The sequence below is a fragment of the Choristoneura fumiferana genome, chromosome 4 (assembly GCF_025370935.1).
Source record: "Choristoneura fumiferana chromosome 4, NRCan_CFum_1, whole genome shotgun sequence".
NCBI lineage: Eukaryota > Metazoa > Arthropoda > Insecta > Lepidoptera > Tortricidae > Choristoneura > Choristoneura fumiferana.
The window spans coordinates 1,689,942-1,708,901 of NC_133475.1; the positions used below are offsets into that span (position 1 = coordinate 1,689,942).

The 18,960-nt window shown below is 36.7% G+C and overlaps 1 protein-coding gene across 1 annotated transcript; it reads left to right on the top strand.

Moving 5' to 3' along the window:
- Positions 1-1,639: 1,639 nt before the first annotated feature.
- Positions 1,640-15,493, top strand: LOC141427250 (uncharacterized). Its single transcript, XM_074086503.1, has 4 exons — positions 1,640-1,722; positions 6,552-7,621; positions 7,754-7,875; positions 11,603-15,493. Exons 1-4 carry the CDS (start codon positions 1,678-1,680, stop codon positions 11,653-11,655), a joined length of 1,290 nt encoding a protein of 429 aa, XP_073942604.1. The 5' UTR covers positions 1,640-1,677; the 3' UTR covers positions 11,656-15,493.
- The last annotated feature ends 3,467 nt before the right edge of the window (positions 15,494-18,960 follow it).

Consider the following 18,960-nt stretch of genomic DNA (forward strand, 5'->3'; position numbering starts at 1 on the left):
GTGGGCTAGAACTTCATTAAGTAGCTGACTTAAAGTTAAACAGACGGGACCCATTAGGTTAGAATTTTTGAGTGTCATGATTTAAATGAAAATTTCATCTAACGGTAGCTGTTCAATTGCGCTGCTTATTTGGTGTCATTCGGCCCATGGTATTTATTTACATATTATTAATATTTTATTTTCAGTTTGCATAACATGGACATACCCTGACATTTAATTGTAGTTGTTCCATATGTAATTTTACTGACGACCGAATGGTAAAGAGGTTAGAGAACCTGACTACGAAGCTTGAGGTCTCGGGTTCAATCCCCTGTCTGGGCAGATATTTATATGAAAAAAAAAAACCGGGCAAGTGCGAGTCGAACTCGCGCACCGAGGGTTCCGTACACATTTATAGGTATGTAAGTAAACGGGAATCGTGTCTTGAAGATATTTCTCGGTTTTTCCCCCTTAGGGCCCTTGTCTTAAGCAAAATGTACGCAGTGTGGGGTCAGATTATATTGGACATTTATATTTACAGACAGGTTGTGTTATAATAGCTACCTTTATACCAAATTTCAAGATTCTGAGTTCACGGGAAGTACCCTGTAGGTTTTGATTCCCTTGCTAGTTTCGAAAATTTGCGGAAATTTGCGGCATAAACGGCTGTATCTTTTGATTGCGTTAGCTTAGAAGTTTGATTTTTTCACAGCTGCAAAGGACAGAAGACCTGAGTATTTGATATAAATTTCAGCTTGATACCTCCATGCTTTCCCAAGTAAAAGGGTCTTGACAGACAGACGGACTAAAAGTGATCCTATAAGGGTTCCGTTTTTTCCTTTTGAGGTAGAACCCTTAAAATACAAACGATCATTCTTAATGTAAGCATCCACTAACGAGATGGATGGATGACCTAAAGCCGCAGGTTGACAGCGGATGCCAGCCGCTTAAAACCGAAGCAACAGGTGGTCTATGAAGGAGGCCTATGTCCAACAGTAGAACTAAGTACGGCTGACATGATGATTAATGTAAGTATTGTCATTTTATATACGAGTATAATGTATAAAGTGTTGTTTTGTTTCAATTTTTATTTTCAGGGTGTATCCATCTTAATATCTAGGTACACATGACAGTAATGACATAAGAAAAGCTCACCATTTCGCTGAGGTAAACTACAATAACTGTTATAAATTACCAGAACGACTGCTGAACAAAATCTAAGATTACTCGCCCTGTTTGTTGGGCCAAATTTTCAAGTCAAGTTCATTTGACCCCACTTCCAGTGGTCGGGTTGACTTAAAATTTGTTACACACAATGTAAGTTGGATGGCAATGCAAGTATACTTAACCAAAAGTACAGTCAGCGAAAAAGCTTGTATTCAAAAAAGATTTTCAACATAAATTGTTTGGTACAGTTGGTAGCATCCTCGACGTTTCTAGCCAAGAGACGCAAGGTTCAAGTCCCTCCCGCATCCAAAACTTCGTCTCTATAAACCCTTGGGTAGTTACTATTTAACATTTCGACTTATTCCGCTATATCTTTAGGAATGACTTAATATAGTATTTTCCCCTTACGTTACAGGAAAATTATACATTTCACGATATGCTCGGGCAGTTGCGAGTAAGTATAATATTATGTTTTTTACTGCATCCTGAAGTATTTCAGAGTCGGCATCGGAGGCGGTGACACGTGTTAAAATGAGTCCGTTTGTGCTTCTGGTATTAGCTGTTAGTGCTTTAACAGTAAGTTTTTGAAAATGTGATCATACTTTTCTATTGTTAATATCGTGTTAATTTTGATAAATAATAGTTAATTTCTTTAAGCGCTTCCGAATACGCTGGTAGTTTAAAAAAACCGGCCAAGAGCGTGTCGGACACGCCCGAAATAGGGTTCTGCAGCCAAATAAGTAATATTTTTCTAAGGGTTTCATATTTTGTACGGAATATTCCAAGTTTAGGTATATTTTATACCTTAGGCTGCTATTTACTCTTAAACTACTAATAATTCTCAAGAAAACTTAACCGTTATAGTTTTTCTTGTAAGTTTGATATACTTACAACCATCCTGATTTTTTTCAAATTTTTCCACCCACCGGTTTAGATTTTAGAAGGGGGGAGGGGGACGATCGATTTTAATGAAAATGTGCACTTTTTTTTTTTTTTTTTTAAGTAGCCTGTATAGTGTCCCACTGCTGGGCAAATGTGCACTTTAAAGATGAATATTTTGCAAACATATCACTGAATCGAAAAATTGTTTTAGCAATCCCCTAATAATTTTGAAAGACCTATCCAACGATATCTCACACTATAAGGTTCGATGGGAAAAAAATAACCGAACTGACAAAAAGTTGGAAAACCCCCGACTTTGTCACTTCAAAGTTCAAGATCTCAAAAACGGCTAAACCGATTTTGATGAAACATGTCTGAAAACCATCGCTAGAAAACTTGATTTCAAATAAAAAAAAGTTGCATTCAAATCGGTCCACCCGCTTACGAGCTACTGTGCCACAGACAGACACACAGACACACAGCGGTCAAACTTATAAAACCCCTCTTTTTGTGTCAGGGGTTAAAAAAAGATGTTCTATGTTCAGCTGTACGTATTTTTTTATATATGTTCACAGATTTCGCCATAAATGTACCTAGATCGATTTTCGAAATTCTTCTTTTATCTGAAAGTCATTAAACAAGTTTAAAATTCAGGTAATTACATTTTTGACTAAAGCTTTTAAAAGCAAACATAATTAAATATTTTTCTATGCGTTTGTTTTGTTTTGTAAACATAACGTAAAGATTATAATGATTTTTTATCAACAATTTTATAGTTCTGTTATCATAATATTTAGGTGATTTTTATAATTAAAAGTAATTAGCAGCTTTTTCAATTTTTTTCGATTAGTGAGTTCATACAGTAAGCCAACGAATATAAAATAATGTTTTTAGTGTGTGGGGGTTTTAAAAGGTACACAAATATTAAATCGGTAAAGTAAGGTGAATGTTCAACGTGGAATGGCTGGGGTTACATTTGAAGGCCTCTACCCTCGCCCTGCGCATCACTTTGCCCCCTAAGATATAGATTTGTACTTCTGCGTATTAATGATCACCGCCACACTTACTTAAGTACTTACTTGCCGCAGATTACAAGTACAATAATGACATTAAAATTCATTTATTTCGTCAACATAGGTAAATATAATTAGGTGATAAATAAACAAAAGAGCAAACTATGATGTGCCTGTCGGCGTACGAAATTTAGAGAATAGGTAGGCACAATATCAGTAAATCGTACATAAGATAAGACGTGTTAACAGGACACGATAACTAATTCTTACCAACAATTAAATTAAAAAAAAAACAAAAAACCCGACTGCCTTAAAAACTAAAAGGAAGAAAATAAGTCTGGTGGTCTAGAATTCTGTCAAGAAGCTCATTTAAGGTTCAACAGTCGGAACCCATTATCAAGATTTTTTGAGCTGGTTACGATTTGAATGGGTCCCGAATGTTGAACCTTAAATGAGCTTCTTGACAGAGTTCTAGACCACTAGACTTATTTTCTTCCTATTTGTTTTTAAGGCAGTCGGGTTTTTTGATTTTTTTTTAATTTAATGTTTTTTATTTTATACTTTTTTGATATTTCTGTGAAAATAGTAGATTAAAAGTATTATAACCCCTATATATTTAGAATGGGCTAATTATTAGCTATCATTTGATTCCCATATTGTTGCAATACAAAATATTTTTTTTTTATTCCTATGCCATATTTTTTTTCGCAGACGCCATATTGAAATATTTTATACCCTATGTCACTCCGACAGTTATGACAAATCCAATGATACCTCATATGTTACAATCCGTCCAGCCGTTTAGGCTGTAGCGAGGACCAAAGAAATGGACATACATACCCACATACATACATACGTACATACGCTCGAAAAACATAACCCTCCTTCGGGCAGTCGGGTAAAAAGTTGGAAAGTCCCCGACTTTGTCACTTCAAAGTTCAATATCTCAAAAACGGCTAAACCGATTTTGATAAACATATCTAAGAACCATCGCTAGAAACCTGCTTTCAGTAAAAAAACCGCATTCAAATCGTTACACCCGTTTAAGAGCTACGGTGCCACAGACAGACAGACACAAACACAGACACATAGCGGTCAAACTTATAACACCCCTCTTTTTCCGTCGGGATTTAAAAATGATAAATCAAATTAAATGACACAATTAAATAGAAAATACAAACTGAAATATAGATGCACAGAAAAATAAGACCATCACTGGGAATCGAACCCAGGTCCTCGGTAATCCGTACCGCGTGCTATACCGCTACACCACTGATGGTCAACGGTACCGACACGAATTTCCCTATGCACCTCATATCTCAGCTTGTGTTTCTTACTTAGTCACTTAAGCAGCGACGCTAGCGACATCTATGCCGTAAGCCCTCAAACTTTTTCGGCATTCCTTTGGAACTAACCGCTCACCCGGACAAGAGATATCGTTTCTAAGCAATCAAATTATGATTGGTTTTTTGGAATCTTTTTGTATTTTTTATTTCAATTCCAAATTTTTACTTTTACGGTCATCCCGTAAAACCGAAATTGAAAATACAAACTGAAATATAGATGCACAGAAAAAACAGAAAAATAAGACCATCACTGGGAATCGAACCCAGGTCCTCGGTAATCCGTACCGCGTGCTATATCACGCACGCGCACCGTATCGCGTATCGTGCACGCGGTACGGATTACCGAGGACCTGGGTTCGATTCCCAGTGATGGTCTTATTTTTCTGTTTTTTCTGTGCATCTATATTTCAGTTTGTATTTTCAATTTCGGTTTTACGGGATGACCGTAAAAGTAAAAATTTTGGAATTGAAATAAAAAATACAAAAAGATTCCAAAAAACCAATCACAATTAAATAGCTTTCTTAGCCTAAAGTAATAAAGTCCAAAGCACATTATAATAATTTAAATTAAAATGTCAATCAACCAATTACATGTCAAATGCAATTAAAAGCATGTCACATTTCCTTCTTGATAATTATGTCAAATATACATAATTCTTATTAAAACAAATAGGTAAATAATATTTAATCAATCATGAAGTCTTTTATACTATAAAATTTTATAACAAAAAATCGAACCGACTAATGAAAAACCATGAAAATAATTTTCTACCAGTCTGAAGTCGGTGTCTCAGCACGAACCAGCTGGAGTGGACCTATAGTCGTCTACCTCACCTACATACTTATTATTATTATTATTATTATTATATGCATTACGATGAGCTTAAATTGCTTATAAGTAATTGAAATTCAATCCGTGAAGTACTTGTTATTGAGTAGTCGCTCCGTTGGTCAAATGTGGTCATCATCATCAGTTCCACTTCACCAAATGATGAATTTCAACAGCAAATACATAGGTGTCCCTAATAATGAACGTCTCTGCATCGGAAATAGCAATTTTTCGTAAAAAGTGACGAGCAGTTGACATTAAACTTTTGCATATTATGTCTTTTATACTAAAAAGCGCAAATTATTTTCATGACTTTTGTAGTCGGTTCAATTTTTTGTTATATATTTTTTTTCATATCAAATAACACACATAATATCAAACAAAAAGGTTTGTGGACGAACATCTCAAACAAATAGTATAAAAATCATAAAGAAGATACATTGTCTATTGGTTCTCCCTTCTCCAAAACTAGTGACTAACAGACTTATTCATAAAAAGTTAGAGCCTCCTCGAAGGCTCCTTGAAGGCCCGATGCTAAAAAACATGATTCATAAAAACGTCTGTTAGCGCTAATCAGTCGATCATGGCTCTGCTAAATTTAGAGTACCGTATACCCTCCTTTATCTCCCTGCTAAGTCACAAAATGGCCGCCACAAGTTTGAACAGCTGACTTTGACAAGAGCAAAAAACCATACCGAAGATATTTTTAGTGAAGGGAGGGTTACGCAAAGATTTAAAAAAATCCAGGAAAAATTATTTTCAGGAATTTATATTTAAAAATCCTCTTAATTAGGTATATATGATAATACGTTTACTAACAATAAATATGAAAAAAATAAAATTAGGATGATTAACATAATGAGGGCTTTAGCACTTAGGTACAACATAAACATGCGGATCGGAAATGGCGGGAAAACATCTCGCTTTTTATTTTTTTCCCGCTAATTTGCTGTCACTGCTGTCAATTTTAAAAAAATTATCGATGAGGCCATTTTTTGTCTTTGATTTGTCAAGATGGCCAACATAACGCGTCTAATCCGTCTATCTGCAGCTCAACAACTAGCAGACTGCTAGCAAGCGTTTATGAATCATACTTCTTGACAACCGTCTAACAAGCTTTATCAGTCTGCTAAGTAACAGACCGATCAAACCTCAATTAAGGTTTTTTATGAATAAGGCTGTAAAACTATATGCAAGATTTTTTTAATCATAATAAATTACAGAAAAATATATGAAGCCTACGCTGTTAAGATATTGTTATGTTTTTAATAATATTGAGAATTTAATTATTTTCATTAGGGTACCCCTCTTTAATATTTCACATTTTTATTTTAGGTGAATTGTGCTACGGAACCCAGCTCGGAGGATGCTTCAGTAAAACCCGCCACTGAACCAACCATCTCGGGGTCGGCTTCAGTAAAACCCGCCTCTGAACCAACCATCTCGGGGCCTGCTTCAGTAAAACCCGCCACTGAACCAACCATCTCGGGGCCTGCTTCAGTAAAACCCGCCACTGAACCAACCACCTTGGGGCCTGCTTCAGTAAAACCCGCCACTGAACCAACCATCTCAGGGCCTGCTTCAGTAAAACCCGCCACTGAACCAACCATCTCAGGGCCTGCTTCAGTAAAACCCGCCACTGAACCAACCATCTCGGGGTCGGCTTCAGTAAAACCCGCCACTGAACCAACCATCTCAGGTTCGGCTTCAGTAAAACCCGCCATTGAACCAACCATCTCGGGGCCTGCTTCAGTAAAACCCGCCACTGAACCAACCATCTCGGGGTCGGCTTCAGTAAAACCCGCCACTGAACCAATCATCTCGGGGTCGGCTTCAGTAAAACCCGCCTCTGAACCAACCATCTCGGGGCCTGCTTCAGTAAAACCTGCCACTGAACCAACCATCTCGGGGCCTGCTTCAGTAAAACCCGCCACTGAACCAACCATCTCGGGGTCGGCTTCAGTAAAACCCGCCACTGAACCAACCATCTCGGGGTCGGCTTCAGTAAACCCCGCCTCTGAACCAACCATCTCGGGGCCTGCTTCAGTAAAACCCGCCACTGAACCAACCATCTCGGGGCCTGCTTCAGTAAAACCCGCCACTGAACCAACCATCTCGGGGCCTGCTTCAGTAAAACCCGCCACTGAACCAACCATCTCGGGGCCTGCTTCAGTAAAACCCGCCACTGAACCAACCACCTTGGGGCCTGCTTCAGTAAAACCCGCCACTGAACCAACCATCTTGGGGTCTGCATCAGTAAAACCCGCCACTGAACCTACCATCTCGGGGCCTGCATCGGTAAAACCCGCCACTGAACCAACCACCTTGGGGCCTGCTTCAGTAAAACCCGCCGCTGAACCAGCCAGCTTAGGGGCAACATTAGCCACCAATTTGACACCCGAATCGTGAGTACTCATCACTACTGTTAGACATTATTATATATATTTTTTTAATTATTGCTGATTATGAGCGTTATTGATATATTTTTTCAATTTTATTTTCGTATTAAAATTCTTAAGCATTTTTTCTGTTTTCAGAAAACCGGAACCAGCAGACAAAGCACATGTGGCTCTATATTTATTCTTATCCTTGGGCGTCGCTGGAGCAGTCATTGGAATAAGCTACCTGATCTACAAACGCCATAAGGCCAACAGTTACGGTAAGCGCATTTAATTTATCATCATCAAAATCATCATGGTCAGCCGAAAAACGTCAACTATTGGACATAAGACCAAAAAGCCCCACGATGTTGTTGGGATACTCTCATCCATCACAATGAGGGCTATCGCGTATGAATTCGCCACTAGAGGCGTTAGTGTAGCGTGAGGTCTCCGAAATGTCAAATCTCATAGTTTTTGGGTGAGCTACGCGGGTTTATTTGTAATTAGAATAATATTGTGAATATTTTGCAATATCTGAAATTAATTATGGCAAATATGCGTTCTGGGGGAATGAATGTCTGTGTTTTGAGACAATTTTGTCTTTTTTGACATTTGTCCTCCCTTTTTTCCGAACAAAACGGGGACTATGGAACACTGTGGCATGCTCGATATTTTTATGGTACGGTTTTAAGGTGTATTAAATATGATTTTAATCTAAACTTTGTTATCACGCCCATAATAACAGACTTTGAAAGCCATACTTAAAAACCTCACGCAACAGTGCGCCATCTAGTGAGACAAAAAACGATAGCCCTCATTTTGCAAACTTCATTAGGACATCAGTTTTACTAGTAAAGGGCCTACCCATGCCGCCTCTTCTAGAAACTGGCCCCAAGAGCTATCAGTTCTTTGAATCACTGCACTTTACAGCGTTTATACCTGCTGAACTGGCAACGTTGCATTTTTGTTAGTTTTTCTCGATTATTCCATAAAAATTAATGAAAATTATAAATGTGGTCTGATAGAACTGTTTTTAACCCCCGATGCAAAAAGAGGGGTGCTATAAGTTTGACCGCTATGTGTTTCTGTGTGTGTGTGTCTGTGTGTCTGCCTGTGGCACCGTAGCTCTTAAACGGGTAGACCGATTTGAATGCGGGCTTTTTTAATTGAAAGCTGGTTTTCTAGCGATGGATCTTATGGTCTGTCCCATAATTCGAGATATTAAAATGACGTTTCATGTGTTACCTGTTCTTTGCGTCTCATAAATAGTGATGTACCGCAACCGGTTATCACCGAAAGATATTGTAGGCACCTATGTATGTATGTCGTAAAATATTAAGATATGAACGGATCCGTGATGTACTAATATGTAGGGCACTTAGGACATTCTAGAAAAGGTAAAATAGGTCTAATAAAAATGCGACCGTTTTCGAGATATTTCGACTTTTTATAGATGTTGATGTTTAAGTTTCAATTTCATTCTTTGGCCTCTGTGTATAGATATTTGTACGTATTTACAACCATACACTTGTCGGCTTTGCTAAGAGGTTGACGTTTCCGTTTTTTCCGAGGCGAAAGTATTTCTTCGCGGCTGTGTCGTCTATGCGACGAAGTACTTGGCTGCTCAGAGTCCATGTTTAATCCAACAAAACTCAACAAAAACACGACCAAACAAAATTAACAAATAAAAAGTCTATCTCAACAAATTTAACAAATAACGTTAACAGCAACAATAACACGAGAAAACGCACTGATCACATCCGATGACAATAGGTACGAGTAAAGTAACGAAAATCGGTTGAATATCACTTGAATACGAAAAACATGAACAATGACGTTGTGTGTTACTGAGGGCCTACTCCGGAATTCGAAAATCAAAGCTCGTACCGCAACGCCCCTCCCACCCCCGCACTAAATAGTAGTGTCAGATGGACGGAACGACACGAACTTCGACTTTCGAATTTCGTAGTAGCCCAGCTGGCCCTAACTACGAAATGCAAAACTCGAACCCCGTGTGTTGCCGTCCCGCTGACGCTTATCTCATTTAACACGCGAGTGAAAGGGACGGTGCCATACGAACTTCGTTTTTCTACTTTTGTAGTAGCCCCTCTGTATTATTTTTTACGTTGGCTGTGATTAGATTTTATCACTTCATCGTAAAAGTGCATATTTGAAACCGAAATCATGGAGCAGCACTGTTCCTTTTATGCTGGCCACATTATTTTTACTTTTGACATTTCAGACTGTCATTTTAGTATCTTCATTTCAGGGATAGACCATAGACATGTTTTATGAAAATCGGTTCAGCCGTTTCAAGATCATCAGCTTTTTTGTTCGCTGCGGTAGGAATCTTAAACGCATAATGGGTATTTACTTTACTTTCAAACATATTTGGGACCTAAAATTTGAAACACCCATGTATGCTATATAACTATGCAAGATAATGGAATTCTCGGCCTGATGCTGCAGCCGGGATATCCAGCACACCAGTATACTCTTGAAAAAATAATAGCAGATATGTCGTGTTTGATTCGATCTTGATTCTACATACAATGCATGGCAACACGACGAGCTGATGCTGCAGATATACTCTTGAAAAAATAATAGCAGATATGTCGTGTTTGATTCCTTTTGATCAGTATTTGATTCTACATACAATGCAATGGTGGCAACACAATGAGCTGATGCTGCAGCCAGGATATCCAACGCACTAGTACACTTTAAAAAAAATACACCAGTTTAAAAAACATGAAATAAAAAACTTAAATAAAAAATAAAAAAACCCCTGACACAAAACAACGTTAGCAAAAAAAGAAACGCCTGAAAAAAAAACGCCGCCTTAAAAGACAACTAAAAAGTAAATAATAATTATGCACTACCTAGCTGTTGCCCGCGACTTCATCTGCGAAGAATTCGTTTATCCCAATCTCGCGGGGACTATGCTGATTTCCTGCAAAATTAGCCTAAGTTAATTTAGTATAAGTACCTAGTAATATTTTTTTTTATCTAAGCGTAGTCGGTGTCGGGGGACCGCTAAGGTTAATATTTATAAAAATACAACATATTTACTTTAGTTTCCTGTCCCCCGACACCGACGACGCTTAGATAAAAAAAATATTACTAGGTATACTAAATACTAAATTAACTTAGGCTAATTTTGCGGGAAATCAGCATTCCCCGCGAGATTGAGATAAACAAATTCTTCGCAGATGAAGTCGCGGGCAACAGCTAGGTAATGCATAATTATTATTTACTTTTTAGTTGTCTTTTTTTGGGGCGTTTTTTTATCAGGCGTTTTTTCTTTTAAAACCATTAATAAACATTATTTTGTTCGTTTTTAAAGAATATTAAAGTCTATCACGATTTGCGTTAAGGGGATCCCATGCCCCAATGACCTTCGATCTTAATTCCTTAGTTTTCTGATATTTATTGTAGCTGTTTATATTAAAAATAACGGCTTTAAGCAATACGAGTATAGTATCCCATATTTACTTCAAAGTTCATTGTCTTAGAGATATTTGGCATCAAAGTTGAACAATTTGGTTTTCTAGCCATAACTTTTGTGTTAATAAGTTTCAAATGAAAACCGTCGACTAGTTTTTAGAGACGTCAAAGACGAACCCAAATATATAGATTTCGTATATGTTAGATCTGTCACGTCAATAGAGATACGAAATAAGTGTTTTTTCAGATAATGTTTAAAAAATCTTTCAAAATTTTTCAAAATCCGGTAGACGAAAATGAAGCCGTTTGACTTATAATTCTATCTGTAGTGTAAAAGTAGGAGATACGATTCAAAACTTGTCAAAAATCAATTAAAACCTCGGGTAGCCCCTTAACAAGTTTTTAACTTAATTTTGTGGTTTTATAAATCATGTCTCACAAGAGCATAAGTCTTATTTTTTCCCATGTCCATCCATTAGCTATACTTGTACCAGTAGGTACCATTAAATTGTTGTCACTGTTTCAAGATAAAAAAAAATAACAAAACCATTTTTGTTGCAGTTTTACCGTCGCATGCCCGAGAAACGACAGCTTTGAACAATATATCCCGATAGTTTAGGTCGTAAAATAGTACTTAATAAAATCAGGTAACTGAAACAGTTAATTGTTAATTCATTTACAGCTTTTTTAAAGTATTCAAAAACGTATTTTTTTTTTGTAAAAAAAAACTGTTTAATGTTTTTTAACTATTGTGCAATTTTGTTCTATGTAATTGTTCTGGAGCATATTTGTAAAACGAAATAAGATGAAATTTGTTAAAAGTTTTTTTTATTACTTACCATTTTATTAATAAACTAATTTGTTTTTCTGTTAAGACTGTTCACGTTAAGTATAGATTAGACAACCAGATGGCCTAGTGGTTAGAGAACCTGACTACGAAGCTTAAGGTCCCGGGGTCGATTCCCGTGTCGGGACAGATATTTGTATGAAAAATACGAATGTTTGTTCTCGGGTCTTGGGTGTTTATTATGTATTGAAGTATGTATCTATCTTTATAATTATATTTATCCGTTGCTTAGTAGGTACCCATAACACAAGCTTTGCTAAGCTTACTTTGGGACTAGGTCAATTGGTGTGAATTGTCCCTTGATATTTATTTATGATATTTACTTATTTATTTATACTTACATGATTTTACAAAAATATCCCTAAGGCGGAAAAAGGGTTGAAGTATTTTTTTGCCTCTCGACTCGAATAATCGAAAAAAAACCGTTCAAAAACTTTCGCATTTTTTTTGTAAAATCATTGAGTAATCTCAGAAAGTCTGTTGATTCTGACTAAGTATCACCGGAAGCAGCCGTGATAATGCAGTTGTTTAACCTATGGCTTCTCAAGCAGAGGGTTCGGGTTCGACCCCGGGCTCGCACATAATAGACAATCAAAATAGAGATTAGATTATATACTCAATCTAATTTTGAAATAACCATAAGTAATCGTTAAAAAGACATTTAGGTTTACTGCCATGATATTAGTTAAGTTTAGATTTTTTGATATTTTTTGCTGTATAATATTGATTTATTGTGTACTTACTAAGTTAGATGACTAAACAAAGAACAGATATAATAAAAAATGCCATTCTCTTTCATTTTCTGTCCTAAAGCGATATAGAGTTACCGTTAGTTACTCTGTTTTAGCGCATGGTCGATAACTCGGTCGATATACAGCGTACGATATCTCCCCACAGACGTTAAGTATATGGACTATTTAGTGAAACTCATAAGTCGATAACTTGATCGACATACAGCGTGCGGTGACTCCCCGGAGGCGGAATAGTGACTGGTGAAGCCCGAATGCAGGCCTATCATGTGTTGTGGAAATCTCCCATACCCAAGTATGTTTTGCATGCCACGTTGTGGCAAAACATACATACATGTAACTTTCCTTCTGACATGTCAATTGACAAGATTTCATTTTTTTAACACCTGTAAATACATCTTGAACATAGGAAAATATTTATTATAATTGATTTCTCCATATTTGAAAAAATACAAAAAATTGAAAAAAATATGGCTGAATTTTCCAACACTACGACAGAATAGATATGTTTCCTTTGCCTTTTTCACCAGAAAAAGGAGCCGTCATAATTTTGACAACATCTCTATGCAACGTCTACGTCAGATTTACGTGATCTTTTTTTTAAGAGACTAGACAAAAGTAATGGATCTATTGTGTCGTAGTTTTGGAGTTATGCCCTTTTAGTATAAGCACATCTTAAAAAATATTCAATAAATTAATTATTAGTTGTAGCGAAATTTTAAAATAATCAGCGTTTTTCTCTTTCCAAACAGAATACAGAGAACGAATCAAATTATAGTCTTAGAAATATGAAATCTTGTCAATTGTACTACTTCGTGTAAGTTTTACCAAAAATAAATGATTTGATTTGATGTGATTTGACCTCGCATGCGGGCCTTATCGATCAATGAAAACGGTTCCCCGAATACGGATGACATGCGTAATGGAAATCTCCTGTTGGTAGGTACCCTGCATAAGGACCATATCGACCAATTAACAGTTTCATCTTGTAAGGTTATAGGATACGTTCAAAATAATGCGTTGGGTTCAAAATAAATCTGCCTTGTATTAATCAGTCAACGATACCTTTACACTTTATTACCTTGTTGGTTGTCACTTCATGTTTGAACTTTTATATAAAATTATCAGATGGCATACAGTGACAAGGTACGAAAGTGTAAAGATATTTTTGGCCACAACTGTGCAGTTGAAGAAATTGAATGGCGTACATACTAAGGACCATTTCATTATCAATTTGACGATGATTTCTTTGACAGATGTTTAGAGCATCAACATGACATAAAGGTTCTACCTGGGGTGCGATTAATTTTCTTCAACAGCATATCTCCAGAGAGCCTTATGAACAATCAAAGAACTAAATCGCATATTAGTTTTTAGGGTTCCGTACCCGAGGGGGACAAACGACTTGAAGGAAACTAGAGTTGCAGGGAAGAAACGGAGTTGATTGTTCATGACAAACGACACAATACTGAAGTGGTGAGGGCGACAGCAGACATAAAGAATAAATATTATACCATTATTATCATGGGGTAATTGATAGGTACCAATTGACCCTAGTCTCAAACTAAGCAAAGCTTATTTTATGGATATAGATAGTGCCACGAGATTTGAAGTGAATGGATTACACAGCTAAAATAGAACTGATTGTACAACAGGAGAATGAATGAAATGTATGATTAAATGTCAAAATCCGGCTGTCATTACATGACATGTTGTAAGATTGTTGTAAGAATTGTCAGTTTTACTGAAAAATATGATGTCATAGCAAAGCAACAAAATGGTTTTGTAAAAAATAGATCAACAGTACATGCTGCATACTCACTTATACGAAATGTGACAGAAAACTTAGACAAAAAGCACTCCATAGCAACAGTATTTTTTGATTTGTCGAAGGCTTTCGATCTTGTGGATCATTCTATACTTTTAAGAAAATGTGAACATTATGGTATTAGAGGTATTGCATCTAAATGGATCGAAAGCTATTTAACAAATCGCAGCCAGTGTGTTGAGGTTGGAGAGCTTAATGAATGTAAGGAATTTGTTCAATATAGATCAAACTTTAAATTGAACCCGCGGGGAGTACCTCAAGGGAGTATTTTGGGACCGTTGCTTTTTGTATTGTATATTAACGATATCCCTCAATCTTCAAAGCATCAAATTATTATGTTTGCAGATGATTTGTCTTTAATGATTGCAAACAATAACAAGTCGATGACATTAGAACACTTGACAAAAAATGCAATCAATGACATAACTCATTGGATTGATGTTAATAAATTGAAGTTGAATATAGAGAAAACTAACCTCGTACAATTTTCAAATATTAGAACAAAACGTATTTCGCTGAATGTAAACTACAAGGGACAAATTATAAATAACAGTGATGAAGTTAAATTCCTGGGTATGACACTTGATAGGTTCTGTAGCTGGAAGCCCCAAATTAATGATTTATGCCATAAACTCCATAAGTTTGTTTTTGCTTTAAAAAGGTTACGGAGTATAGCAGGAGAATCTGCTGCTTTGACTGCCTATCATGGCTACGTCGCATCTCTTCTTCGATATGGAATTATCATCTGGGGAAACTCTACAGATATCAGCAAAATATTTCTGGCTCAAAAAAGATGTGTTCGTGCGTTAGGTGGGGTCGGCCCATGGGTCCCGTGTAGGCCACTGTTTAAAAAGCTCAACATCCTAACTCTGACAAGCATTTACATTTACGAGCATGCAAAATTTGTTAGAAGCAATCTGGGGATGTTCGATAAACCTGTACGGAATCCGATCCTACGTGAAAGAGATGTGTTTCGTATTAAGATGCCTAGTTCCAAAACAACGTTACACAAGAAGAACTGTTTTATTATGTCCGGAAAAATTTATAATAATATTCCGTGGAGTTGAGAGCTCTGCCGTGTAAAAGGTTTCTGTTTAAACTTAAATCCTGGCTAAAGGAAAAATGTTTTTATAGTATTAAGGAATTTTTGACATAGTAACTAATGTAAAGCTGACATGAACATATTGTATCTAGTTAATGTAATTAAGAATCTAATTTTTGCATGCCTATTAATGGTGAATTATGCTGCTCTGTATTTATATTTTTTGTACTATCATCTTCATGTACCATAATTCTGGCAAATAAATAAATACTATACTATACTATACTATACTACTAACTGTGTGAGTAATCGTTCACTTCAACTCTCGTGGCACGGTCTATACTATGCAACAGATAAACATACTTATATAGATAAGTACATATTAAATACATATTAAACATCCAAGACACGAGAACAAACATTCGTATTATTCATGCAAATATCTGCCCCGGCCGGGGATCGAAGCCGGGGACCTCAAACTTCGTTATCTAACCACTTGGCTATCCGGTCGTCACAGAATAATATTAAAATACTTATATAAAATATACACAGTGTCAAAAGTGGCCAGGGTATTTAATATTACAAATATAAACAAAAAGGTTTAGTTTTTTATATATAAGTATACATCATCATCAAAACATCATCATAGAGCTGTATCTCAAGAACTGTAATAGATAGACAGTAAAGTAGACAGTGGAAATGTTTACTTACATATAGCTCGTATGGTTTCGAAACAGAAGACCAGCGGCGGCTGCCAGATCGACATCATGCTGAGTTGGGAGCTCATCGTGTCAATTCGTCTCTGTTTCCGTTTTTCTCTTTTTAAAAAAAAAACTTAAATATCATTATTGTCAACAAAGATTTTTTTTTGAGCTGAGCGAAGAAAGGTAAATCCCATCAAAACATAAATGTGAAATGAGAGCCAAGTTCAAAATTATGTTATATGCCACGATTATGATATATGTGACATTAACGACAAAAGAAGTGAGATCTAAAGGGTGCCAAGTGCCAAGGTGCCAAGTTCAATGGTCAGTCGTAAAATTTATTTATATGTAACAATATAAAATATTTCATTACAACTTAAAATATCAAGTTATAAGCTTAGGATAATATTATTATATCGAAGCCTACGGTTGGACTTGGCTAGTTCTCATATACGAATATATAAAGTACCTACTAAAACAGTCACGGAATAGCCCTATGTTCAATGGCTAGTTTCTACCAGCAAGCCAAATTTTCGGAAGAATAAAATCGATGGCAGCAAAGTAGATACGGACATCTACATTTTTCAAAAATGCTTTTTTACAAAAAATAACTTAACCATATATATAAGTCTGTTAAAAAAAAAATCAAAATTCAAATAATGAAGAAAATTTGGCACGTAAAAGAAAACATCTACACTAGCTTTTGAAAAAACATCGCAGTAGAAACGGACATTTGAATTTATCCGCTTTTACTTCGGAGCTTTGACAGGATGCTTGTGACGTCAATAAAGTCACATGCCACTTGTCCGTTTATACGTCATACTTTTGCATATGTCTCAATCTACAAATTTATTATTCTAATTTCTATGAGGAAATTATTTGTTTTTTCTTAAAATATTTAAACAAAAGTTATATTTCTTAACATTGGTTTCATACACTTTTTTTTTTTTTTTATTTAGAAGCATTTAAAATTCTTAACCTAATTAAGTACTGAATTTCTATTGCTTGCAGCTTACCGCTTTTTTGGAAACGACAGCCTGAACAGATTTTGACTGATGATGACGAGCAATCTGTTTTTTTCCTAATAAAGTAGTAGTGTATCGTATACTATTCATCGATCAGCCAATAGCAGCCGGACATAGAGTCCCCATAGACCGCCATTGCGCCATGTCTTCGGGTACAATTACACACGGTGCTGCTCGCCAGTTCTGTTAGCTTGAACTTGGCTTGACACTCTACCGCGTGTCTAGATGAATCGTTTTTACTAATTAGCTTATGACAAACACATTCCTCGCACTGCATCTTCGCACGTCTCTGGTGGAAACGCAGCCTAAGGGTTTTGTTCATTATAGGAACAAGGTGGATTTAGTTGACTTTTAGTAAAATAAAAATTTTGGTATATAACATTTAATTAGCTTGACTTAATTTACAAATCAATTGTTGTGTGAACGGAGGATGATAGGCGAGTGTTTGAGTACGTGTAAAGCGTTAGTAAGGAATGTGTGACGTGTGCATGAGTGGTGCTTGTGACTGGATGAGAGATGTGTGTCGTGATATGCGTGTGTTTTTATTGGTTTAGCGAATGTATGTCGTGATTTGTACGCAGTCTGATTGGGTATGAAACTATACAAAGCAAAATGAATTTAATATATATGTATTAAGGCTTCTTTCGGTGAAACGTTCTGGCGTGAACATCGTCCCGGCCCTTGAAAGCTCTAGCAAAGCTTTCAAGACGATGAGCTCTCCCTGGGCAGCAAACACAGACGATTTAGCGCTCTTCGTATAGTCCCGTGGGCAGTGTTGACATCCGCAACTCGTGGAACGCCGTCGGGGCCAGGAAATAGTTTGCAGACTCGCCCCAGACGCCAGTAGAGGGGCGGGGTCTCGTCCTTTATCAGCACGAGGTCGTCTAGTTTCAACTCCTGCTTCTTGACGCGCCATTTCGTGCGCTGTTGAAGCTCGGTGACATATTCACGAGACCATCGTCTCCAGAAGTGCTGCCGAACCTCTTCAAGGCGCTGGAACCTGCTGAGTCGTGATGAGCTGGAGTCCCCGAAGCTCGGCGACGGCAACGAAGTAAGGGGCCTGCCAATTATAAAGTGTGCCGGGGTGAGGGGTTGAAAGTCGTTGGGCGAAGGGCTAAGAGGACAAAGGGGTCGGCTGTTAAGGATGGCCTCAACTTGCGCAATAAATACTAACTTTTTCTATCTCTGCGCGGACGAAGTCATGGAAAAAAGCTAGTCGAAATAACCTAAATAGTTTTTTTTTAATTTTATGGCATTGAAATTTTGTCCTTTTAGCCAGGACTTTTTAATTAAGTATCGATCTGAATTTAAAATGTAAATAGATGTTATGGAAAATGTTAATGCCACCTCACTTTTAGTGTCTACCTAAACTCTTGGGTTGCAAGATAGCATCTCATTTTCGTTTTTGAGTCGACAACCCCAGATAATATTTTTTTTTGCTGTCAACATTAATTTCAGGGCATTACCATACCATAAACTCACGCACATAATGATGAGCTCAATTATCAGGTACTTTTTGCCAACAGTTGTTTTAGATAATATGCCTATTTGGTTATCGAAAGCGGTATAACAACGGATGTAAAGATTCGCACTATATCTCTATTTCAATAAATAAATTATGTCTTTATGACTGACAACAATTTAGTATTTTTTTGGGACAAGCTACAATAGTACATTGATAACCAAGGGTGGAAAGTGACCCATTTCACCGCCCCATTTCAATA